Source organism: Phasianus colchicus, chromosome 2 (genome assembly GCF_987193195.1).
Source record: "Phasianus colchicus chromosome 2, bPhaCol1.hap1.1, whole genome shotgun sequence".
NCBI classification, from domain to species: Eukaryota; Metazoa; Chordata; class Aves; order Galliformes; family Phasianidae; genus Phasianus; species Phasianus colchicus.
In genome coordinates this window covers 54,718,827-54,738,766 of record NC_143437.1, presented here as the reverse complement: position 1 = coordinate 54,738,766, position 19,940 = coordinate 54,718,827, and the positions used below count along the sequence as shown (strand labels likewise).

The following is a 19,940-nucleotide window of genomic DNA, read 5'->3' as shown; positions in this document are numbered from 1 at the left end:
GATCCTCCAGAATTGCAGAACCATAGCTTTTGTTCTGTGGTTTATAAAGAGAGTATCTGTTATAGTGTCAAACGTTTTTATTGATCTTTAAATTTATCAGAGGGAAGTAATTAATGAGTACCATGTTACCCTCATCTGTGTAACTGTAGTGTTCTGCAGTATATACTAGCAGATGAACATGTGAGTGTTTTGGAATTGGCAAAGTCCAGGTTTAGAATGGCAGTTATGGCATACTGATTGGCCTTTTAAAAACTTGGTTTTCTTTCCTACTAGTCTTTATTGACCAATGTGTGTCTGAGAGGTTGTCGAGCTGTAGGTCTAGAAATCAGCCGATGGCATCCCTTTCTAAGCTCAGGATCTGAATGAGTAAGAGAATGAACTGGGGAAGGTGTACTTCAACTAAATTAATGGGAAAGGTACTGCCCTAAGAGAAGCTTCTCCAGAAAAGGATGTTTTCTATATGTCAGTTCCTGGACCATATGTGGATTGCAGGCTTTTGACTGTATATTGCTCCTTCAGAAGCAGCACAAGGCAAAAGGAGGAGTTGATGGGAAGTGGGCTTGCAGACAAGTAACTCAGAAGATATCTTCCACCTCTACTCTGTGAGGCCACATCTGGAGTTCTGGGGTCCTCAGGTCATGAAAGACAGGGAACTACTGGAGAGAGTTCAGCGGAGGGCTGCAAAGATGGTTAGGGGCCTGGAGCATCTCCCATATGAGGAAAGACTGAGAGACATGGGACTGCTCAGCCTGGAGAAGAGAAGACTGAGGGGGGAATTTTATCAATTCTTATAAATATCTAAAGGACAAGAGTCGAGTGGGTGTGGCCAGATTCTTTGAAATGGTAACAAAACGAGGGGCACTGGGCACAAGCTGGAACATGAGAAGTTTCATACGAACATGAGGAAGAACTTTCTTACAGTGAGAGTGGCAGAGCACTGGAACAGGCTGCCCAGAGAGGATGTGAAATCTCGCCTGGATGCAATTCCTGTGCAATTGACTGTAGGGAACCTGCTTCAGTAAGGGGATGGTCTAGATGATCTCCAGAGGTTCCTTGCAATCCCTGTGACTCTGTGATTCTGTGTTTGTTTAGGTTCCTAAAAAAAAATGTAGGAAATAAGCTTGTATTCTCCTATGGTAGTAGTTTGACATGAGTTTCAAAATGCTTTACTGGAAGTTTTTATTTCCATTAATTTGTGAAAGGTGTGGGTGAGAGGGCTGAGGTTCCCTCTTTGCTTGTGAGATCTTGTGAGTTCTTTTCTGGTTATTGGTCTTTTGAATTTGCTAGAATAAATGCCATCATTTCCAACATCATTCCATCACTGCTGACAGTGCTTGAAGATTTGCAAAACTGGGGAAGCTTTTTAATTTTTGGAATCTCAGTCTTAAAGAGATAAAAGAATAAGAGCCTTCTATTTAAAGTTCTTGGTGAAGCATCTAAAAAGCAAACCGTGCAGTTACTGTGCTTTGATGTGGGTTAGCAGAACTGCTGATTATACCACAAACTATTCAAATATAATTTACTTGCACACTTACATAAATCTATGCAATGAAATGAGGTGGTTGTTTTCATTTTGGAATTTATTGCTTCTAGAGATACTGGCATAGTTTTGAATTCTTCCATGTCTTGTGCTCAGTAAGGTTTCCTAAATGAACCTCTAACATGCAAGCTGAAATGCTTCTCAGGCAATGAGTTTGGCCCTCAATTTATGGGATACGCTAACCATAGCAAAGTGTTGTATGTAGCACATATTAGAAAATAAAACGCTTAGGGGCTGTAGTATTTTATGTTAGGATGTTATAATATAAATCAGCCTTTAAATATTGAAAATAAAAATACAACAGAAGCTTTTTTGCAGTGAACTAATTTGTTTAGAATGAGTTGGGTTAGAGTTAGGTATGTAGCAAATACTTCCATTTCGTAGAGAATAATTTAATAATATGGTAGTCTAAGGTCAGTTGGCCAGTTTTGAAGAAAAAAATTTTCAGTATTGCATTTATTAATCTCAGAAAACACTGAAATAAAGATTTTCACCTTTATTTTCAAGCAGTTTACTTTTTTTTCAGAATAAAAGACTGAGGTTTGCTCTGAGGTAACTGGAGACTCTTCTAACTAGCTATGTTATATAGCTTACATTGTGCTTCTGTACTGTCTGGCAATAATAGCTTGCCTGGTTGTTGTCATGGGACTTAAGAGTTTATAATTAATGGATATAGGTTAAATACATCTGTGAGTAAAAATCCAATGTAAAGCCTACATGAAATTTAAATGTTAAGTAAACTTTATCTCTTTATTGTGTATTTTCACATTAGCAGTCATCATCTCGCATACGGGGTTGATGTACTTGTAGATTAGCATCTCTTTCATTAATTTTGAATAGATGAGTATATATTGTGTAGTTCTATTGATTCGTCCAAGATTTCACAAATATTCATTAAAATGAAAGAAGGCAAGTATAATATACAAACAAATCTGGAATCATAATTATCTAACAGACCAGCAAAAATCTGTTGCTATAGAGAAATTGCTTCTTACAAAAATAGAAATATTTTGTGGGGGAAATGTTGGCTGTTTCAGTGGTTGCTTACTTTGGGATGCCAACTGGAAGTGAATCCTAGTGAATATGATTTTATTAGGTGTGCTGTACTTGTATTTTCCATTATTATGGATAGTATAAAAGAGTATCCTGTGTTAGAAGGGACCTGTAAGAATGATCAAGTCCAACTCCTGCCTCCACACCCAAAAATTGGGCTATGTATCTGAGGGCATTGTCTGAATGCCACTTGAACTCCAGCAGCGTGGGGCTGTGACCGCTGCCCTGGGGAACCTGTTCCATGCCCACCACCCTCTGGTGAAGAACCTTCTCCTGATATCAAGCCTGAGCCTCCTCTGTTGCAGCTTCATGCCATTCCTTTGAGTTGGGATAAGTTATCCTAATTCTGCTTTTTCATGGGGAAAACACATCATTTGTAATGCAGATTTCAAGAAATTATGGGAATGTGGGAATTCCGATTTTTTTTTTTTCACAGCAATTTTAATTGAAATGAAATATGTATGTATTCTGAGGTCACAGAAAGATGTTCAAGCCAAAAAAGAGATTCGTTAAAATGCGACATGTATCAGGATTATACTGTTTATCAGATACGTTAAAAAATATAAAAACAGATTATTTCACTCAGAGCTTAAATAGAAAAATAGTATTTGCCTTTGGCTTTAATTCAATTTGTTCCATTGGCTGAAAGGTTGACCTGGTGTGCTCTGTTATTCCATTAAAAGTATTTCACAAATAGTGCCAGCCATGGTGAATGGCAGCTAAGAATAGCATTTTTGTAGGAAGATAAAGAAAGGAAAAATGGAAAATAACTGATTTTCTTGTGGGTCAGAATTTTCTATTAAAAGACAGGAAAGAACTGGGACAATTATATTTTTGGTGTCAAAGTTTTTATTGTCTTGAGTATTTTTTTCCAAACATTTTTGGCTATAATAATACTATAATGACTGATCTCTGTAGCGTTTCATTCTATTCCACCTGGGGAAATATTTATTTGCTTTGAAATGTTTTTTGTCTGTAGTGAGATATGAGTTTCCCCTTCAAATCTGTGTTATTTGATGAAACTGAAATAACAGGTTTTGAAGAAGTCCATTGTTGCATCTTCAGAAGACTTAAAACTTGACGTGAAATCTGTCCTGAAGTTGGCAGGGCTGGCAGAGGGCGGATGGACATGCTGCCATTTTTGCCAAGATCCTGCTAGTCGTGTTTCTTCTCACCATATGCCATGCTGTTTTTATAACCACAGTGGGGATGTTTAGGGCTTCAGTGTGACATTGCCAGGAGTGCTCTATATATGCAGGGCAGCAGTTATCCTTGCTCCTGAAAATAGTGGAAGTAAAATAGGGGATTAATGAAAGGATTACTGAAAGGAGCTGTGATCTCCTGTTTTATGGAGAGCGACCAACTGGGCTTCAAAAGCATCAAAATGCTTGTATCTAAGCTGCATGCTGATGATAACCAATTTGAAGATATTCAGAAGTGTTACTGATAGAGAAATTTCTTCAGTAGCAATGTGAAGCAAAGATTTTAGTTTAGACAATACTGATTTATTCTTTCTGTACCAATCATGGATGTTTGGACACAATTTGTACTGATTTCATTTGCCTCTTGAATGAACACCACAGAGTCATGAGTTCCTTTTGATCAAATCAGAATTTTAAAAAGTAATTGAAGTGTTAATAATAAAATGAACTTCTTTTTCTTTCCAATGGAAGAGCAATACTAACTTTTGCATGTTGCTTTAACCTCTGTGTCTATTATATCCATACTTTATCTGGTTTGAGTGTCCTTCTATAATAATTTATATTTCATGGAACTAAAATGGTTGTCACCTAAATACCAGCAGATTAACTGTATCCCAGACTCGATTCATCACTGCTGAATGAATTTTTCTTTGTTTCAGGTGACCAGACTTTAAGAATTTGGGATGTGAAAGCCCCAGGAGTCAGACTCGTGATACCAGCCCACCAGGCTGAGATCTTGAGCTGTGACTGGTGCAAGTATGATGAGGTATAATCCTGTTTGTCAGCTGTGTTCCTACATGAGCCACTTTTGTTAAGTAGCAGGGCTTTTTCTTTGTTTGTTTCTCCTGAAACATTAATGCACTTTCTAGTTATATGGGGATAAAAGCAGGTCTAGTTGCTCCTTTACTCTCATTTGCTAGCCGCGTTTCCAGAAGAACATTGTATCAAAAGATAAATGATCAAACTGGTCTGAAGTTTTGCTCACTCTTTTCCATAGTGGGCAGTATATTTTTAGCAGAGACAGTTCACGCTTCTCTATTGTCTTTAATTTACATACTGGAGACCACGTTTATTATTTATTCATCTGTATTTTTTGATCTGCCTTATTGTTTTATTTCTCTAACTTCTTTGCAATTTAATATTTAAGTTGTCCTAATACATCTGTGTTGTGTGGAATCATCAGAAATTGCTGGTAACTGGTGCAGTTGACTGCAGCTTGAAAGGCTGGGATTTGCGAAATGTCCGGCAGCCAGTGTTCATCCTCCTTGGTCATACCTATGCTGTCAGAAGAGTGAAAGTAAGTTGCAATTTATTCACTGTTGCCTATCGTTGAATTGTTACACCTTAAGCATATACTTTAAGCAATATTATTTTTCATGATCTAAGAACTAGGGAAAAAACGTGTTGAAGATTTTAGATGGTAGAGTTCTTGGAAATTGTTCAGTTTAGCACTGAAAGACTTTTTTATGCCTAGCAGATTGATGAGCTTTCAAATATTACAAACAGATGTAAGTAGTTTGACACATGAGGTGATAGACTTCTGGAATTAGCCCTCTCTTCAGTGGGATCTAATAAGAATGTAGGAGGCATGGAGCACGAACTGAAATACAGAAAATTCCATTTAAGCATAAGAATTTAATTATTTATTCTACTTTGGAGTTGCACAAACACAGGTCTTTGTCCTTAGAGATATTAATCCAATTGGATGCAGCCTTTAGCAACCTGCTTTAGTTGACCCTGCATTGAGCAGTGGGGATAGACCAGATGATCTCTAAGGGTCTCCTCTAACTGCAATGATTCTATGTTTCTCTGATAATAATCTTCTAGCAGCTAGAAATATTGTATGGATGAAATAGATGACCAGTGACTGAATTCTCAGTCTCTTTCTATATAGCATCTTCTGTTGCCTTTATTGAAGTCAAAACACTGGGCTTAGAAGACTGTTGGCCTGACCAACTAAGGTATTTTTGTATTCTTTAGATAAGTTTCCATTTGATGGCCCATCATTTCTCCCTATTTCCTGAGATACCTTTAAATGATTCTTAGGAGCTAGTTAGCAGTAGAACTTTCTTCACAGCCAACTTTGAGGACAATTCCTTAAATGGTTTTAAGGAGGCAGTGGAGTGGCTGTGTATGTGTACTTGTGTAAGGAAGAGGTACGTGGGAATGTGTGACTTCTAATCCATCTTAGCAGATTTTCATAGCTGTCACTGGGAGTTAGATGTGGCCTCTGTGGGTGTAAGATCTAAGAAGGCAGGCCAGCACTTAGAGGTGGCACAGTGTATCCATGGTTGTGTAGTGTGTCTCATCAGTCAGGCAACAATGAGAGACACCTGGATGCTACCCAAACTAAGATTTTCTCTCCCCCTATGCTGTGCTGGCACTAGCCATTACAGAGCTGTGCAGCAGGCTGGTTCTGCTGACTGCTCTTGCTGAAAATCCTGTCCCTAAAAGTGAGTAGGATATTTAAGGTCAGTGGCAATGCTTTTCAGCTTTGAAGAGATGTTTTTGCTTCGTGTGAAAACATTTGAACAAAGCTGCAGTGGGGGAATGTGGGAAACTTGCTACTGTGAACCTGATATTCAAAAACAATCAAGTCCTTGGCAGAATTTTACAGCTTAGCCAAGGTGTTCTTTAAGTACTTGCCTACTAATTTCATGTGCTCCCTTGTTCTTGGCTGAGAAGAGGCTGATCAATTGTGTTAAATATAACACAACTTGGTTAGTAAGGCACACCATCCTGAATTCACCTGTTAGCTGCTGAACTCTGAGCATCACTACAGATTGACACGCTGATTGCTTCAGTGCTGCAGTTATCAGGAGATGATAGTATAATTAGCACAGAAATTCTCCTTTCTCTTAATTGTTCCTACATATCTTTTCTTTATTCTTTCTTCTCTTGTTCCTTTCCCTAAAATAAATCTTGGGTCCTTCCCAGTGTGCAAATGCAAACACAGGCTGTTTTTTGTGGCTGTACATAACAATCCTGAGCAAGTGATACCCTGTGTGTAACAAAGTACATTGCTCTCCTGCCAGTTGTGGCAATAGCTCAAGCCTAACTTTTGAAGTTACACAGCTTTTCTAAAGCTTTCTGTGCTTAATAAGTTGATACTTACGTTGTCAGCCAAAAGCAAAATTTGAGTGTTTATGACTGTTCTAAAACTTCTTAACTCTACAGCAGTGTCACTTAGAAGTGCTGTAATGAAAAAAAACCTCCAACCACAATCTCACAAAACAATGCCTGTAATTAAAAGCATGGTGGGGAAATTTGTTGACGTAATATTTATTGTTGCAACATCATGTGTGCCTACAAAGGCAGCTTAAATAGCTAAACTTTGGTAACTTTCTAATTACTGTAAGTCTGTATCTGCTCATGATTTTTTGATTTAAAAGTTGTTCTGTTTTGTCTTCTTACAGTTTTCGCCATTCCATGCAACCTTATTGGCCTCTTGCTCCTATGATTTTACTGTGAGGTACAGTATTTTTTTTATTGCATAGAATAGATAATCCTTCTTAATTTTGCTTCCGATAGAAAATAATTCTAGCACAGACGTAGTGAAGTGCAGTTAATGTTGCTCCCAGATGTTTTCTCTCATCGTAAGACATGTTGAAAATACATGGGTTCTTTCCTTAAAAACTGTCAGTCACTTCTTTCTGCACTGACAGATGCTTTCTGTAGGCCTTTTCACATCGTTCTGCTGCACACTGTTGTGTCCAACTGTGCTAGTCTCTGATAGGAGGGTAATAATCTCTAAGATGAATGTGGTTGGTGACTTTGTATGTTTCTGTGATTTATTTTTATTGAAGCTTTTATAATGAATTTTTTTGACCCTAACAGTATCTAAGGAAGCCTTTTAGTATTGTTCCTCAGTATGTAGCTGTTTAGATGGTACTTAGCAAGTTCCCTTGGCTTCCCAGTAAAACTAGTAAGCACTGGTGAGTGTTTTATAGTAAAGCTGACTGCTTTTATACGAATTAGCTGCTGCTTTCTGTTTCTTAACAAGAGGAACCATGTTGAAACCCATCGATAAGCTTATTAGAAATATTAGCAGAGGAGAAAACTTTCTTTCACTGACAAGATGTTTAAAAATGCTTAGTGTGTACAGGTTGGTGTATCTGGTGTACAAGAAAGATTACATTTTGAAGGCACCTGTTTGTAGGATAGATGGACAACTTCACTGGTTTCAAATTCTCTCTGATGAGAAAGCAAACCAAAGTTGTATAGTTTGTGATATTTCTGTATCTCATTTTGTGAATTATTAATGCAAAGGCTTGCATTTTATGCTGTCCTAGATATAACATACTTTGGGAGTACAGGACAGCATAGGCTTTAAATTTTAATCTGAAATAAGTGATTAAGACTCAGTGTTTGCTTATATATATTCAAATGTATAAAAATCAGGTATTGCATGTTGGTTTGGAAAAGGAAATTTCTAAGCCAGTTTATTTCTGAAGTTATATTTGATTATTTCTTTTTGCATATGGACACATAATATCTACTGTGTCAGTCTTCAGATTGTGAAGCAATTTTCAACTGAGAATAATGGCTTTCAAATAGAAAATAATTATTGTTTGTAAAACCCCACACCAGGAATCACTGAAGTGACAGGGTTTTTTTTACAACCATGGGGCCTTCTTTTGAGCTATGGATGCTTCAAGGCAGGCATAAGATCCATCTGATAAAGTAGGGCAAGGAGAACATGTTTGCTAACAGGCTTGGTAACTTAGTGAGGAGGGCTTTGAAGTAGAGAAATGTTAGGAAGGAGTGACTGTAACCTGAAGAGAAGTAAAGGTGTGAGAATGAGAGAAGTGTGTGCAGAACAGCATTATGTTAGAGGCTTTCTGAGTTGCCCTCTGAAAGCAGACTGATACCTGTATGCAGCAGAGGAAGCAAATGGGTGATAAGAAGTCTATGTGCAGCTGCACAGCTGTAGCCTCTTAGGGGATTGTAGAGATTTAGTGGGACACTGCCACCTTCATTGCCTCTCTTTCCTGAGGACCCTTTATCCTTTGTCACATTCCAGTATGGTGAGCTGCTAAGGACAAAGATTCTTGAGAGCTTTTTCCTAAGTTTACATTAATTCTTATTCTCTTGCTTAGTGTAATAAGGGGTAGTGCCTGGCCAGTGAAATCCTCTGTTGTGTGGTTGCTGCCAGGAGTCTGACAGTCTTAGTGCTGTGTTGTCTGTACGTATATAACCTTATAGACTGCTGTATTAGCATTCTGTCTTATATAAAATGCCTAATTTTATTTATGTCTAAGGCTTACTTGTCATATGATACTGCACAGCAGTCTGTGGAGGTTTATTTATGTGATCTTCTTTAGCGTCCTCTACAGACTTGGTGCCAGCTGGTTTGCTGTGTATGGTTTCTCAAAAGGCTTCAAAGTCCAAAATAAAAAGTGGTGATTGTTTTTTTTTTCAGTGGCCTTGTCTGTACAGTATGATTGATAATCACCACAATAAATGGCCAATGCATTTAAGTGATTTTAATGCATCCAATTGCTCTTCCCCTTTTTGACACCAACTGTATATCCTTCAGGTTTGGCACTGATGCGCTTCATGTAAAGTCTAGCTTTGCTTCATGCAAAATCTAGTGCATTTTCAGCTCTGACATTTAGTTTACGAAGCTTTCAGCAAAGATGGGGAGAACTTGTACCTCATCTACCGTGGTGCCTGTAAATGCAGGGAGTGGAGACATTTTCACAGAATGCCGTGTTTTTACTCTTGGCGTAATTCTTCTGTCCAAACAACTAGTTGCTGTGACCAGAGAGAGAAGGATCAGAGATGAAGAGATGAAAACTCCTAAATAATTATATTTCTAAAATCATTAGTTCCTGGTTTTAGCATGAGTGAATGGCAGGTGGAAGTCCTTGAAAAATACAGCACAAGTAAAATATTGTGTATAATGGGGGAAACTTGTCACTGCGATGCTTTGGGAATGTCTCTTCTAAAGAGTGTAATATTATGATGAACCTCTACCACATAACCTTGACTGTCATTTGCAAGAAGGAGTAAGAAGTAGAGTTCTCTGAGGAATGTTCTGAGTTTGAATGGATGCACAACACTCCCTACATACATGCATGCATTCTGGCATGTATGGACTTGCACATACATACACATGCGGGGACATGACTGTATGCGCAAGACTATGCACGTTTCAATTTAATAAGAAAAATACTTGACAAATATATAAATAGGCAAAAGAAGTTGAGATTCCAGTGCATGGCATTAATTTTATATTTTGTAGAATCTAGTCAAGACTTGTTGGTTTTTAGCCTCGTTTTGTAGTGATCCATAGAACAGTATGGCATGGCAGTCCTTTAAAAATTATGATTGCTTATGTGCACAAACTATTGAAAACTCGTTCCCATGCCAACTTCGTGCTGGGAGCTGAGAAAACAAAAGGTGTGGTAGATCTGAACTTTACTTTTTGGTACTTAAGTATAATGATATATATTTAGTCCTCTGTCTTATAGATCCTTCATCAAGACAAACTCCTTACTCTTTGAAAGAAATCAAAGGGAAAAAAACAAAAAAAACTAGGCACGTTAATTCAAAAAATCAGTTTTAAAACAAATGAATCATTAAAATGCCCGGAAACGTGCAAAGTACAGGAACATTTCCAGGACTTATTTAGGTCTGCGTGCATGTTCTTAAGCCTTATCTCTATCAAAATTCAGTTTGAAAGAACTTCAGTGTCATCTCTTACCGGAATCATAATTTTATATATTTGGAATCTCTTCAGTATAAAAAGATCCTGTTGCATTAGGCACAGACAGTATTCGCCCAAATCTAAACAGATGATCTGATAAATTGAAGAACTTCATTAAGCTGGTATCAAGCCAGATCTTGAAACGTGTTCACAGAATCTTGCCTATGAGGTAAAGAGGCAATTTTTGTTGAAAGTTATTCTGCACTAAATAAAGCTTCTTTCAGATTTGCTAAGGTGAACCACAGACTCTACCTGCCCATCAAGTACACGTTCAATGACTTGGATCACAAAGAAGTCTTCAGAGCTTCTGGTATAATGCTGCTCACAAAATAAGCTTATTTTTATTTTTTACTTCAGTCACTTGTCATTTTTTTTGTTTTTCCTTCAAGCTGAGAAAGTGTTTTGCTTTGCTCCATTGTTCTTTTTTTTTTTTTTTCCTTTTTTCCCATCTAAAAATAATCTTCCAGATAATTGAAATACTTATCACTGGTATTTTCCAGCATGAAACTGAAACCTCTGCAGTAGAACGTGTTAATTTGAATGTCTTAGTTAATGGAAACTCCCATAGTGTTGTAAGAAGTTTCATTGGTAGCAAAGTTGCTGGTGGTAATCAGAGCCTTAAGCATTACATCTGATGAAATTAACCTAATTCAAAACTGATTGTAACTTTTCAATTATGATTTAACTTTATTATGACTGTGGAAGTCAGAATGACTCGTAGACCGCTGTTAAGCGTATCTTTTCTTTCAGGTGCTTCCTTTTGGTATTAAGACAAGAATTACAATTTTATGCTAAATATTATAACAAATATCAATAAATGTGACATTCTTGCATTTTGTAAATTCACTGCCACTTTCCTGCCTGTGTGTGCTAGCTTTCTTTAAAAAATAGTGTTACAAGATAGAATTTGTCTTGAAGTTAGGAAAATGTTGACCACAGGAGTTACTCACCCCATGATGCAACCTCATAACTGAGATGGTATCTTTCTTCTAGCAAAACAAATTTCTGCTGCTTTTAATAGCATTATAACATTGTTGAAGAATACCGCAAAGGGATGTTTGTGTATTTTCTTTTTAATTTATTCTAATAAACAGGTCTGTTTGTATAAATATTAAACATTTCTAATTAAAATTTTAAAGTAATGAATCTTTAACGGTGACAGCATCTGAATATATGTTGTTGGTTTTTTTTTAATTGAAAGTGCATCTTTCTTTTAAAAGAAAAAAGACAAATTGGGGAACAAAGAGTAAGCAGAACCACACCAGTATTGAAAGCTGGGCTACAGATAGCATTTTTCACTTTGTACTGCGATAAATTATCAGAGCCACCATGAAATTGTCACCAGTGGTTTTCAATCCTAAGAGTGTACAATTTTTGACCTTTCCTTACCTTCTTATGAACAAATGGGTGAGGATGAAAATGCTGAGATGGTCTTTTTGCCCTTCTCTCTTGCAAAATAGGTTGTTTATCTTAGATCTCAGGTACTAGGAAAAAGTTAAGAGGGTTGTTGCTATGGCACAGCCATTGTACTGATACCTTTCTGGTCATTTATTAAGGAAATAACATTTACGTATTAAACAAACTGACTCTGCTGGCTTCAGTGTTTGCTATTTTACCTGAATTGGTTTGAACATAAAGAGCACTCAGTGTAGTTAGTCTGATAACATATCGTTCTTATTAATTATTTTCACTATCCCCAATCAGAGTAACACAAAGAGACCTCTGTGATTGTTAGAGAAGAAATAAAGCATCTGATTGACAACTGTGAGAAAATTCAAACTTGAAAACCTGGTTACAGCTGCCACCCTCTAGGACATGCAATGCTCTGCAGCTTGTGGATTTTCTAAGAAATACTGTATAATCCAAAACAAACAAACAAACAAAAAAAACAAAAAAACAAAAAAAAAATCTTTCTTTCTTTTGTGCCATCATTAGACTGCTATTAACTGTGTAGTGCCACTGATCTTTGTAGTACAAATTTGTTATTGAATTATAATGTTTTATAGAAGCACAAATTAGAGACAGGGAATGGCCAGTGTCATACATGAACATGCAGTTTTCCATAAATAAACATCTTGTACTGAACAATACCAAAAATTGAGAAAAATCATAATTTGAACTGATATCTTGCAGGGATACAGTTATCCAGCTATCAAGAAATACGATGAGAATATTCTATCCTACATCTTTTTCTGTTTTAGTAATGTCCCAAATGCTGGTCTTTGGTGCCAATTTTGATCTCACTTTCAGCAACAAGAGACAAAGATGGTTTTGCCCAGTGAGGTTTAATTTATGCAAATCAGCAGATGGCTTTACAGGAATATGATTAGTTATGTTTCCTAAGTGGATGAGTTTGCTCTTTTAAATATCCTGGCAGCAACAGATTTGTCAATATCTCAAATTATATTTTTTAAATGGCCTTTCAATTACTTTAATTGTGGTTTGTTTGATTTTTTTTTTTTTTTTTTTTTTTTTTTCTTCCTCCCACCCTCCCTTTCTATATAGATTCTGGGACTTTTCCAAGCCTAACCCTTTGCTGGAAACAGTCGAGCATCATACTGAGTTTACATGTGGACTAGATTTAAGCCTTCACAAATGTGGCCAGGTAAGAGATGTGACAAATTTACCTTTTGCTTGCCTATTATAGCCAGTTCTGTCAAGGCTGGACTGCAGCACTCGGATCCTGAATAACAGCCACCAGATCACAGAAAGCTTTTGGAAGTGAATCTGGCTGAATGTTTATTAAGTAAACTCCTCTTTAGGTGCATATTTATTTATAAAGCAGTTATTTGTGCTGAGCTGGAGAAGAGGACAGATCTGACAGAACTGCCAAATCAGGTAGCTGAAAGCCATAGCAAGCTCATGGAAAATGAGGTGGCTTTATTTTGGAAGGAAGAGTAATGGTGAATGGTCTTAGATACCAAGCAAACGGGGCTTTGTTCCATCTGCTTAAAAAGTCAATTTTAGTATTGCTAGTGTCACACTTGATCTCTGAATCTGGTTTGTCATGTACTGTAGGAGCCTCAACATATATTCAGAACTGTAAAACCTTCAGTTATTAATCTGAATGAGTGGGATCCATTTTGACGAGGGCATCTCTTTGTGTACTGGTTGTAGGATTCTCTCCTCTGCAAATATTTCTGTTTTATTAAAAAAGAGTTGTTATGTGTAGTATGAATTTGTTTCTTTTTTTTTCCCAGCAAGAAAGACGGAAGAAAACTGAAAATAAAGTTCATCATTTACTTTAAAATATATGGTTTTAACACAGAAGTTAATGCTACTTGGTTAACTGTGCCTCAGGTGTTATTTGCATCCAGATTCTTTTCTAATTCAAAGTGAAATTCATTTTTTATCTTAGATGAAAATGACTTCTTTCATTTGAGATGAAATTCTGATTGGACAAAATAAAACCATCCTAATTTCTGCTACTGACAAAATAACATGGGAGTAAAATGTCAGTTTGGCATAATACTTAGCTTAATGTGTGGACTCATTCTTGGCATTGGTGCAGGCTTGAAGAGCTTCATGCCAGACTGCTTGTTCCCTTCATTCTGCTGCCTCAGGGGTGCTGTGGTAGCTATTAATGAGACTGCTGTGAACAATGCAGGGGAATTTGTAAGGCTGAATAAAAATCCCAAGTTTCAGGTTGTTTTTCACTGGGGCAGGGCAAGAGCAGTGTGAGGGCCAGTTGCCAGGAATTAAAGCTTCATCCTAAGTGAGCGCATAGATATGATTCTGTCTGAATTGGGGCCAGGAGGAGCAGGAAGCATAGCTTAGTGCTTTATGGCCTTAGATTGCTACCTCGCAGCATCCTCTGAGCCCAGCTCAACTTTCCACGAAGTTCGTGTGGCTTTTGCAATGGGTCTGAATGAGATGACAAAGAGAGTTTTCTTCCTTTGTATTGAGGATGTGATTGCATCTTGGTTCTCAGCCTGTTGGAAAGAGCCCTGAGTGTTACAGTGGATGGTGTTTTTGACTGTCTGGCTAAATACGTCGTCTTTTTGTGTGATACATCTGTCAAACTGAGTTCCTGCTGAAAGGACATTCTTTCTTTTGTAACTGCAATGTATGGCACAGCCTTCTTGGAACAAGGCTTGTTGATGATAATGAATTCAAAGCAAGCAGCTGCACCTGCACTGGTTGCACTGGTGTTGGAAAAAGAAAAGTGATGATATGTATACCTATCTACATTAGGGCATTCATGCATCTAGATGGTTATTTCCATGCAGAAATTCTGCAAGTCTTGTGTTGGACTTAATGTGGAAGTACCAGCCTGTAAATCCAAAGTTCTTATTCGTGTATAGTTTGTGCCAATGTGCCTTCCAGACAGAAATCTGGCATCTGCAACAGCTTTAATATTCCTCTGCTTTTTCTGTTGACTTGATTTAGTGTATTGTGATGATTGGATATCACAACAATTGGCAATGTAAACATTGCTTAATAAATAAATAAATAAATCTTTCATAGAATTGAAATGTAACTACCAGATCAAGATTGAATGCTTACTGAACAATCTGAGCCCTTGAAGCCTTTCCCTGATTTCTACATTGATCCAGCAAAGATTATTTGCCTAAGTTATGCTGCTGCTTCCAGTATGTAGGTTGCTCTCATGGCTGTTCTCTATCAAGAATTGATAATGAGTCCTGTTCTTCATGCGTTAATATGACTTGTGATTTTCACTGTATACTTCAGAAGGAGTAACGATTTGAGATCAGAATTGCTTTGCTCCTCCATGCAATGGACAAGCTATTAATTTATAGTCAAATTAAGTATACCATTCTGGTCAATAACCTTTGCTTTCGTTCTTAATGCTGTCTACCCAGATGATATTTTCTCTATTCACTCTTTGAAAGGGTGAGTGACAGCAGGACAAGGGGAAATGGTTTTAAGCTGAGGGAAGGGAGATTTAGGTTGGACGTCAGGGGGAAATTCTTTACAGAGAGAGTGGTGAGGTACTGGAACAGGCTGCCCAGGGAGGTTGTGGATGCCCTGTCCCTGGAGGTGTTCAAGGCCAGATTGGATGGGGCCCTGGGCAGTCTGGTCTAGCATTAGGTGGAATGGTTGGTGGCCCTGTGTGTGGCAGGGGGGTTGGAGATTCATGATCCTTGAGGTCCCTTCCAACCCTGGCAATTCTGTGATTCTGTGATTTTCCATGGCTATGCCCAATGAATTTCAATATTTTTGAAGTATGTCAAGAAAAACTCAGTCTGTACTCTTGGAAAAGTATTTAAAACAGATACCATGATTAAGTATCCAATTAAGAATTTACAGGGCATTCCTGTGGAACTGACTGAGCTTTGAGCAGAATCCACAGGCAGGTCTGTGCAGGCAAGGGACTTTTGTACAGTATCCTGCTAAGGGGAGGCAACCTGTCAGGGAGAGATTTGCTGGTGAAGAATGGATACCAGATAATGAAGATAAGTATTAGCTAGATGAAACAGAAAATTCTTTAGTGCTTAATTAGTATTCTAATACCTATTTTGGTAATATCTGCCTCTGCATAAAGAAAACTTTTGTTGAAAGCTTTCCCTTTATATAATCAAGGGGGTTGCTTTTTTGTTGTTGTTGTTCCTTTCACTGTTTGTGTCATGTTTATAATAATTCCAGACTATGAACTTCCATATGCAAACTAAACAGGCACAGGAGGTATACAGAGAATAATGAAAATGATAATCAGCTTTATATTATTCCTCTCTAGAGGCTGACAGTGCTAGACAATATATTGGGATGGTATTCTGTACTTCATCAGATTTGACTTCTCTCCCTGTGTATTATTCTTTAGTATTCTGATGAGTGAAAATAAAGTACCCCCTTAGGTCCAGTTCTTACTGGGGTTTTGCTGTGTGCTTACTTGCAGAGTTGTAGACATTATCCTAACTTCTTTTGGTATTTGTGCAGCTTTCTTTGAAAGCAATCCTTTTTATATTAAAAAAAAAAAAAAACAAAACTCTTGCAGGTTGAATGTGGTATGGTAATCATGAATCCATTTTGTAAGATTTTTAGGCAATCCATCAGTGACAGATAAAAAGTACAGCTCCTGTGAATATTCACTTCTTGTCCAGGTTCTGAAATTATTTCAGTAAGTACATAAAGAACAGTGGAACAAAAACTCCAACCCTTTCTGTTGTAAAGCTGTATTTTGCTTAAAACAAACATGAGAGAAGCCTGAAGTGTGTCTGAAAGTCTTTCTCAGCCTACACTTTGAGTCTGCTCTGAACTCCAATAGGTTCACATAAACAGTGGAAAGTACATTATTGCTTCCCATTGAGCCAGCCTTTTTGCCTTGCTACTGAGAGTGACACCGAGCATTTAATAAGAGCAAGAGAGGAATCCTTCCATTTCTCTGTACTCTGTGAGCAATGACATTTACAAATTATGAGAATATGAACTTCAACAGAAGTGATGGTAAGTGGTACAATGACCTAGAATTCTTGGCATGTGAAGAGGGTGTTAGACATCAGTGATGTGCCAAATCAGAACAGGATTTTCATGATGTGCAATAGTGAGATGTTCCTCTTGGAAATTGAAATTGTTCTGCACCATTTCACAAGAATGTGTGTTGAAGTCTAGGTTTTAGTACAACTTGTGAACAACACAAGTGATAATCATGTGTGGTTTTCTTTTTTTTTTCTTTTTTTTTTTTTTACTGTGGTTGTGTGTGTTTGGGTAGTAATTATGCTACAAATGGGCAGCTCATCATCTAAAAAGCTTTTTGTGTCAACATGGTTTGGGAGGCAAAATTGGTTTCTCGAGCCCTCTGTATGGCTGTACCTCCACTTGTAAATATTCTCCCAGAGTAGATTAGCTCACATAAAACTGGTTTATCTTATTTCTCCAAAGTGCGTGGGACTCCAGATGTATCACCATAACAAAAGGCATGGCTACAGTTTTGCTCTGTTGCACCAGAGATGGTGATGCGAGATATGGCTGCACGCACACGATATATGGAGTTGGCGCTGATACCACTAGTGTGAAATCAGTTTTGTGCTCTCTTTTGCACTATTCTCTGGCTCAGCTTCTCAAAATTTCTGTTTTCTTCTTCCTAAAACAGTGGGATATCACCAGTATTTTGTGTCCATACCAGTCTATCCCCTTTCCATGTGACCAGAGGCCATCAGAACCAAGGGAAGATATTTGCTTTGTAGCGACAGTCTGTTGATCCAATGAAGTATTGCTGTGCTGATGGCATTGTGAGCTTTCATATGGCATCAATATCACTAAAATGTAAAAAACTGATGTTTCTCAGTAGTTGGAGGGAGATGTAGCCAAACTGTACTCACCTGAAGGTAACTCAAATCAGTTCTAAGATCTTGCAGTTTTTTAGAGAAACCTTTGATCATCTGTCAAGTTCTGGTGTACAAATTTGTTCTGCTACATGTGCAGTTCATGCAGTGTAGCACATTAACTGTACAAGCACAAGTAGGAGAAAGGGCAGGAGAGAGGAGCAAATGGAAAGGCAGGACATACCTGTAGTGAGGCTGTTTTGCTCTCTGTTTTGCTGTTCATTAGTCACGCTCCCTTGACAGCCCCAGAAATAGTGGATGTTTCATATTCTTGTGGGAATGGATAGAAAAGTAAAAACCTTGCTTTTGCTCATTTGCTCTTATCTGCTACACTTAATTACCAGAGAACCAATAGCTTTCACTCAGCTGTTGTGGCTATCACACTGCTGTAATTGTATCACTATCTCTACTGCTTTTTAATCTCTCCCTGTGGACCTTCTCTGGGATGTTACTGAAGTTATGCTATTAGAGATCCTTTGAGATTAAAAGATTCTACAGCAGCTCTGCTTTTACTTAGCTTCAGAGTGGACTTTTGCATGGAAAGATCAGATTTAACCAAATGCAAATGTTAGCATTAAACCAAAGTGAACACCTTTACACAGCTGGAGGAGGAGAAAAGGGAGGTGACATTTATTTCTGGTGATTATTGCAATATGTCCTCTGCAAACTGTTATACTTTCACTGTATAAGTCAAAGTTAAGCATTTATGAACAATGGTCACTTAGTCCTCATCAAGATAAGTCTCTCATCTTAGGGTGTTTGGAAAAGTTGCTGCCAGGCATCACAATGCTGTAGAAGCTGCAGTGTCAGTCTACTGAGAGGAAAAAGTAACTGATTCTGATGTACTGAAAAGAGATGTGATGTATTGATTGTGAACTGTGTTTCACTAGCCTAAAAATAATTTCTACTCCTGAAAACCTCATTTGTTTGTCCATGTTCTGGATTTTGCTTTATGTCTGCATAATCAACAATTGTTTGAGTCTCCCAGTGAATTGCTCTAGTGAAACTCAGTGGAAGACAACAGGATTTTTCAGTTGTCACTGAAAACACTTTGCTTTATCAGTATCTGTTATTATATCCAGCTTGAAGACTGGATGTGATCATTAGGAAAGCACTGTTTCACTGCATTTAATCCAACTGCTTTTTGGGGTCACTGAGGCACCAACAGAGAAAGACAGGTTCCAGAGTATCTTCTACAGAACTTAAGATCGTATGTACTGGTCAGGGACTCAGGAGGTGTCTTTATATAGGTACAGAGGAACTGCTACCACTGCTGTGGAAATTCCAAGGCTTTTCTAACCTGCAACTTGTGCCTCAATTTGCTTTATGTCTTACTTATGAAAAACACACTCAGAAGACTTGCATTTAGAAAAGCACAGTGTAACCAACACATTATCTCCCTGTTGCCTATGTTGGAGCAACATTGAGATAGCTGCCTCATTTTTAAATTGGTGAAATGTGACACATCTTTGCAATCTGAAAAATAATGCCCCCTAAATCTTTTATCTCCCTAAGAAATAGATTTCTTAAAGCAGTATCTGAAATAGCTCTTCTTTATAAGAACTTCTGGTCAAGGATTTAATTATGTCTTTATTGGAAATAACAATTAAATCAGTATTTGTTATTTTCAGAAGTGCATCAGAGAAATCTGTCACTGAAAATTCAAAACAAAAGGTTTAAATTTGCAGACTGCGTTACTTTGTTCTTGTGTGAAGGTAGACATCATGTGCAGCTCGTCCCTGACATCTTTTGGCCAAACAAAAGGCTGTACCAGTGGTCCAGATTTGCTAGTACCAAATAGGTATTGAGTAGATTGTAACTCATGCATGGTCCATTATGCACTTAACCAGATCATTTTGGTGAATGAGGAGGTCTGCCTATTCTTTTTTTTTTTTTTTAATGGCCCTAATCCAAAGGAAGAAAAAAGTACTAAAAAAGTGCTAAAACAGAAATGTTTTCTCCTTGTGTTTTTCTAGGATATTATATGTGAATGGAGACTAAAGCCTAAACTGTTCTGGTCTACAAGTGGAATATGAGTAGTGATCACCTCTGAAAGAAAACCTAACTAATCTCCATCTTGCATATGTACAGCGGGTGCTCAGAACTATTAAAAAATATATAATAATGATATAAATAGACTGTTAAATTCT

The 19,940-nt window shown here is 37.5% G+C and overlaps 1 protein-coding gene across 3 annotated transcripts in view; it reads left to right on the top strand.

Annotated features, from left to right (window-relative positions):
• Positions 1-19,940, top strand: part of PEX7 (peroxisomal biogenesis factor 7) — a 36,009-nt gene that overhangs the window by 8,851 nt on the left and 7,218 nt on the right. Inside the window, exons 6-9 of one of the 3 annotated variants that reach the window (XM_031611010.2) lie at positions 4,455-4,561; positions 4,979-5,092; positions 7,212-7,267; positions 13,013-13,112. In XM_031611010.2, the coding sequence (XP_031466870.2) occupies positions 4,455-4,561; positions 4,979-5,092; positions 7,212-7,267; positions 13,013-13,112 (377 nt within the window). Of the gene's footprint in view, positions 1-4,454; positions 4,562-4,978; positions 5,093-7,211; positions 7,268-10,731; positions 10,878-13,012; positions 13,113-19,940 lie in introns of those variants that run through there. The other 2 variants (XM_090135728.1, XM_031611017.2) reach the window with 2 other exon arrangements.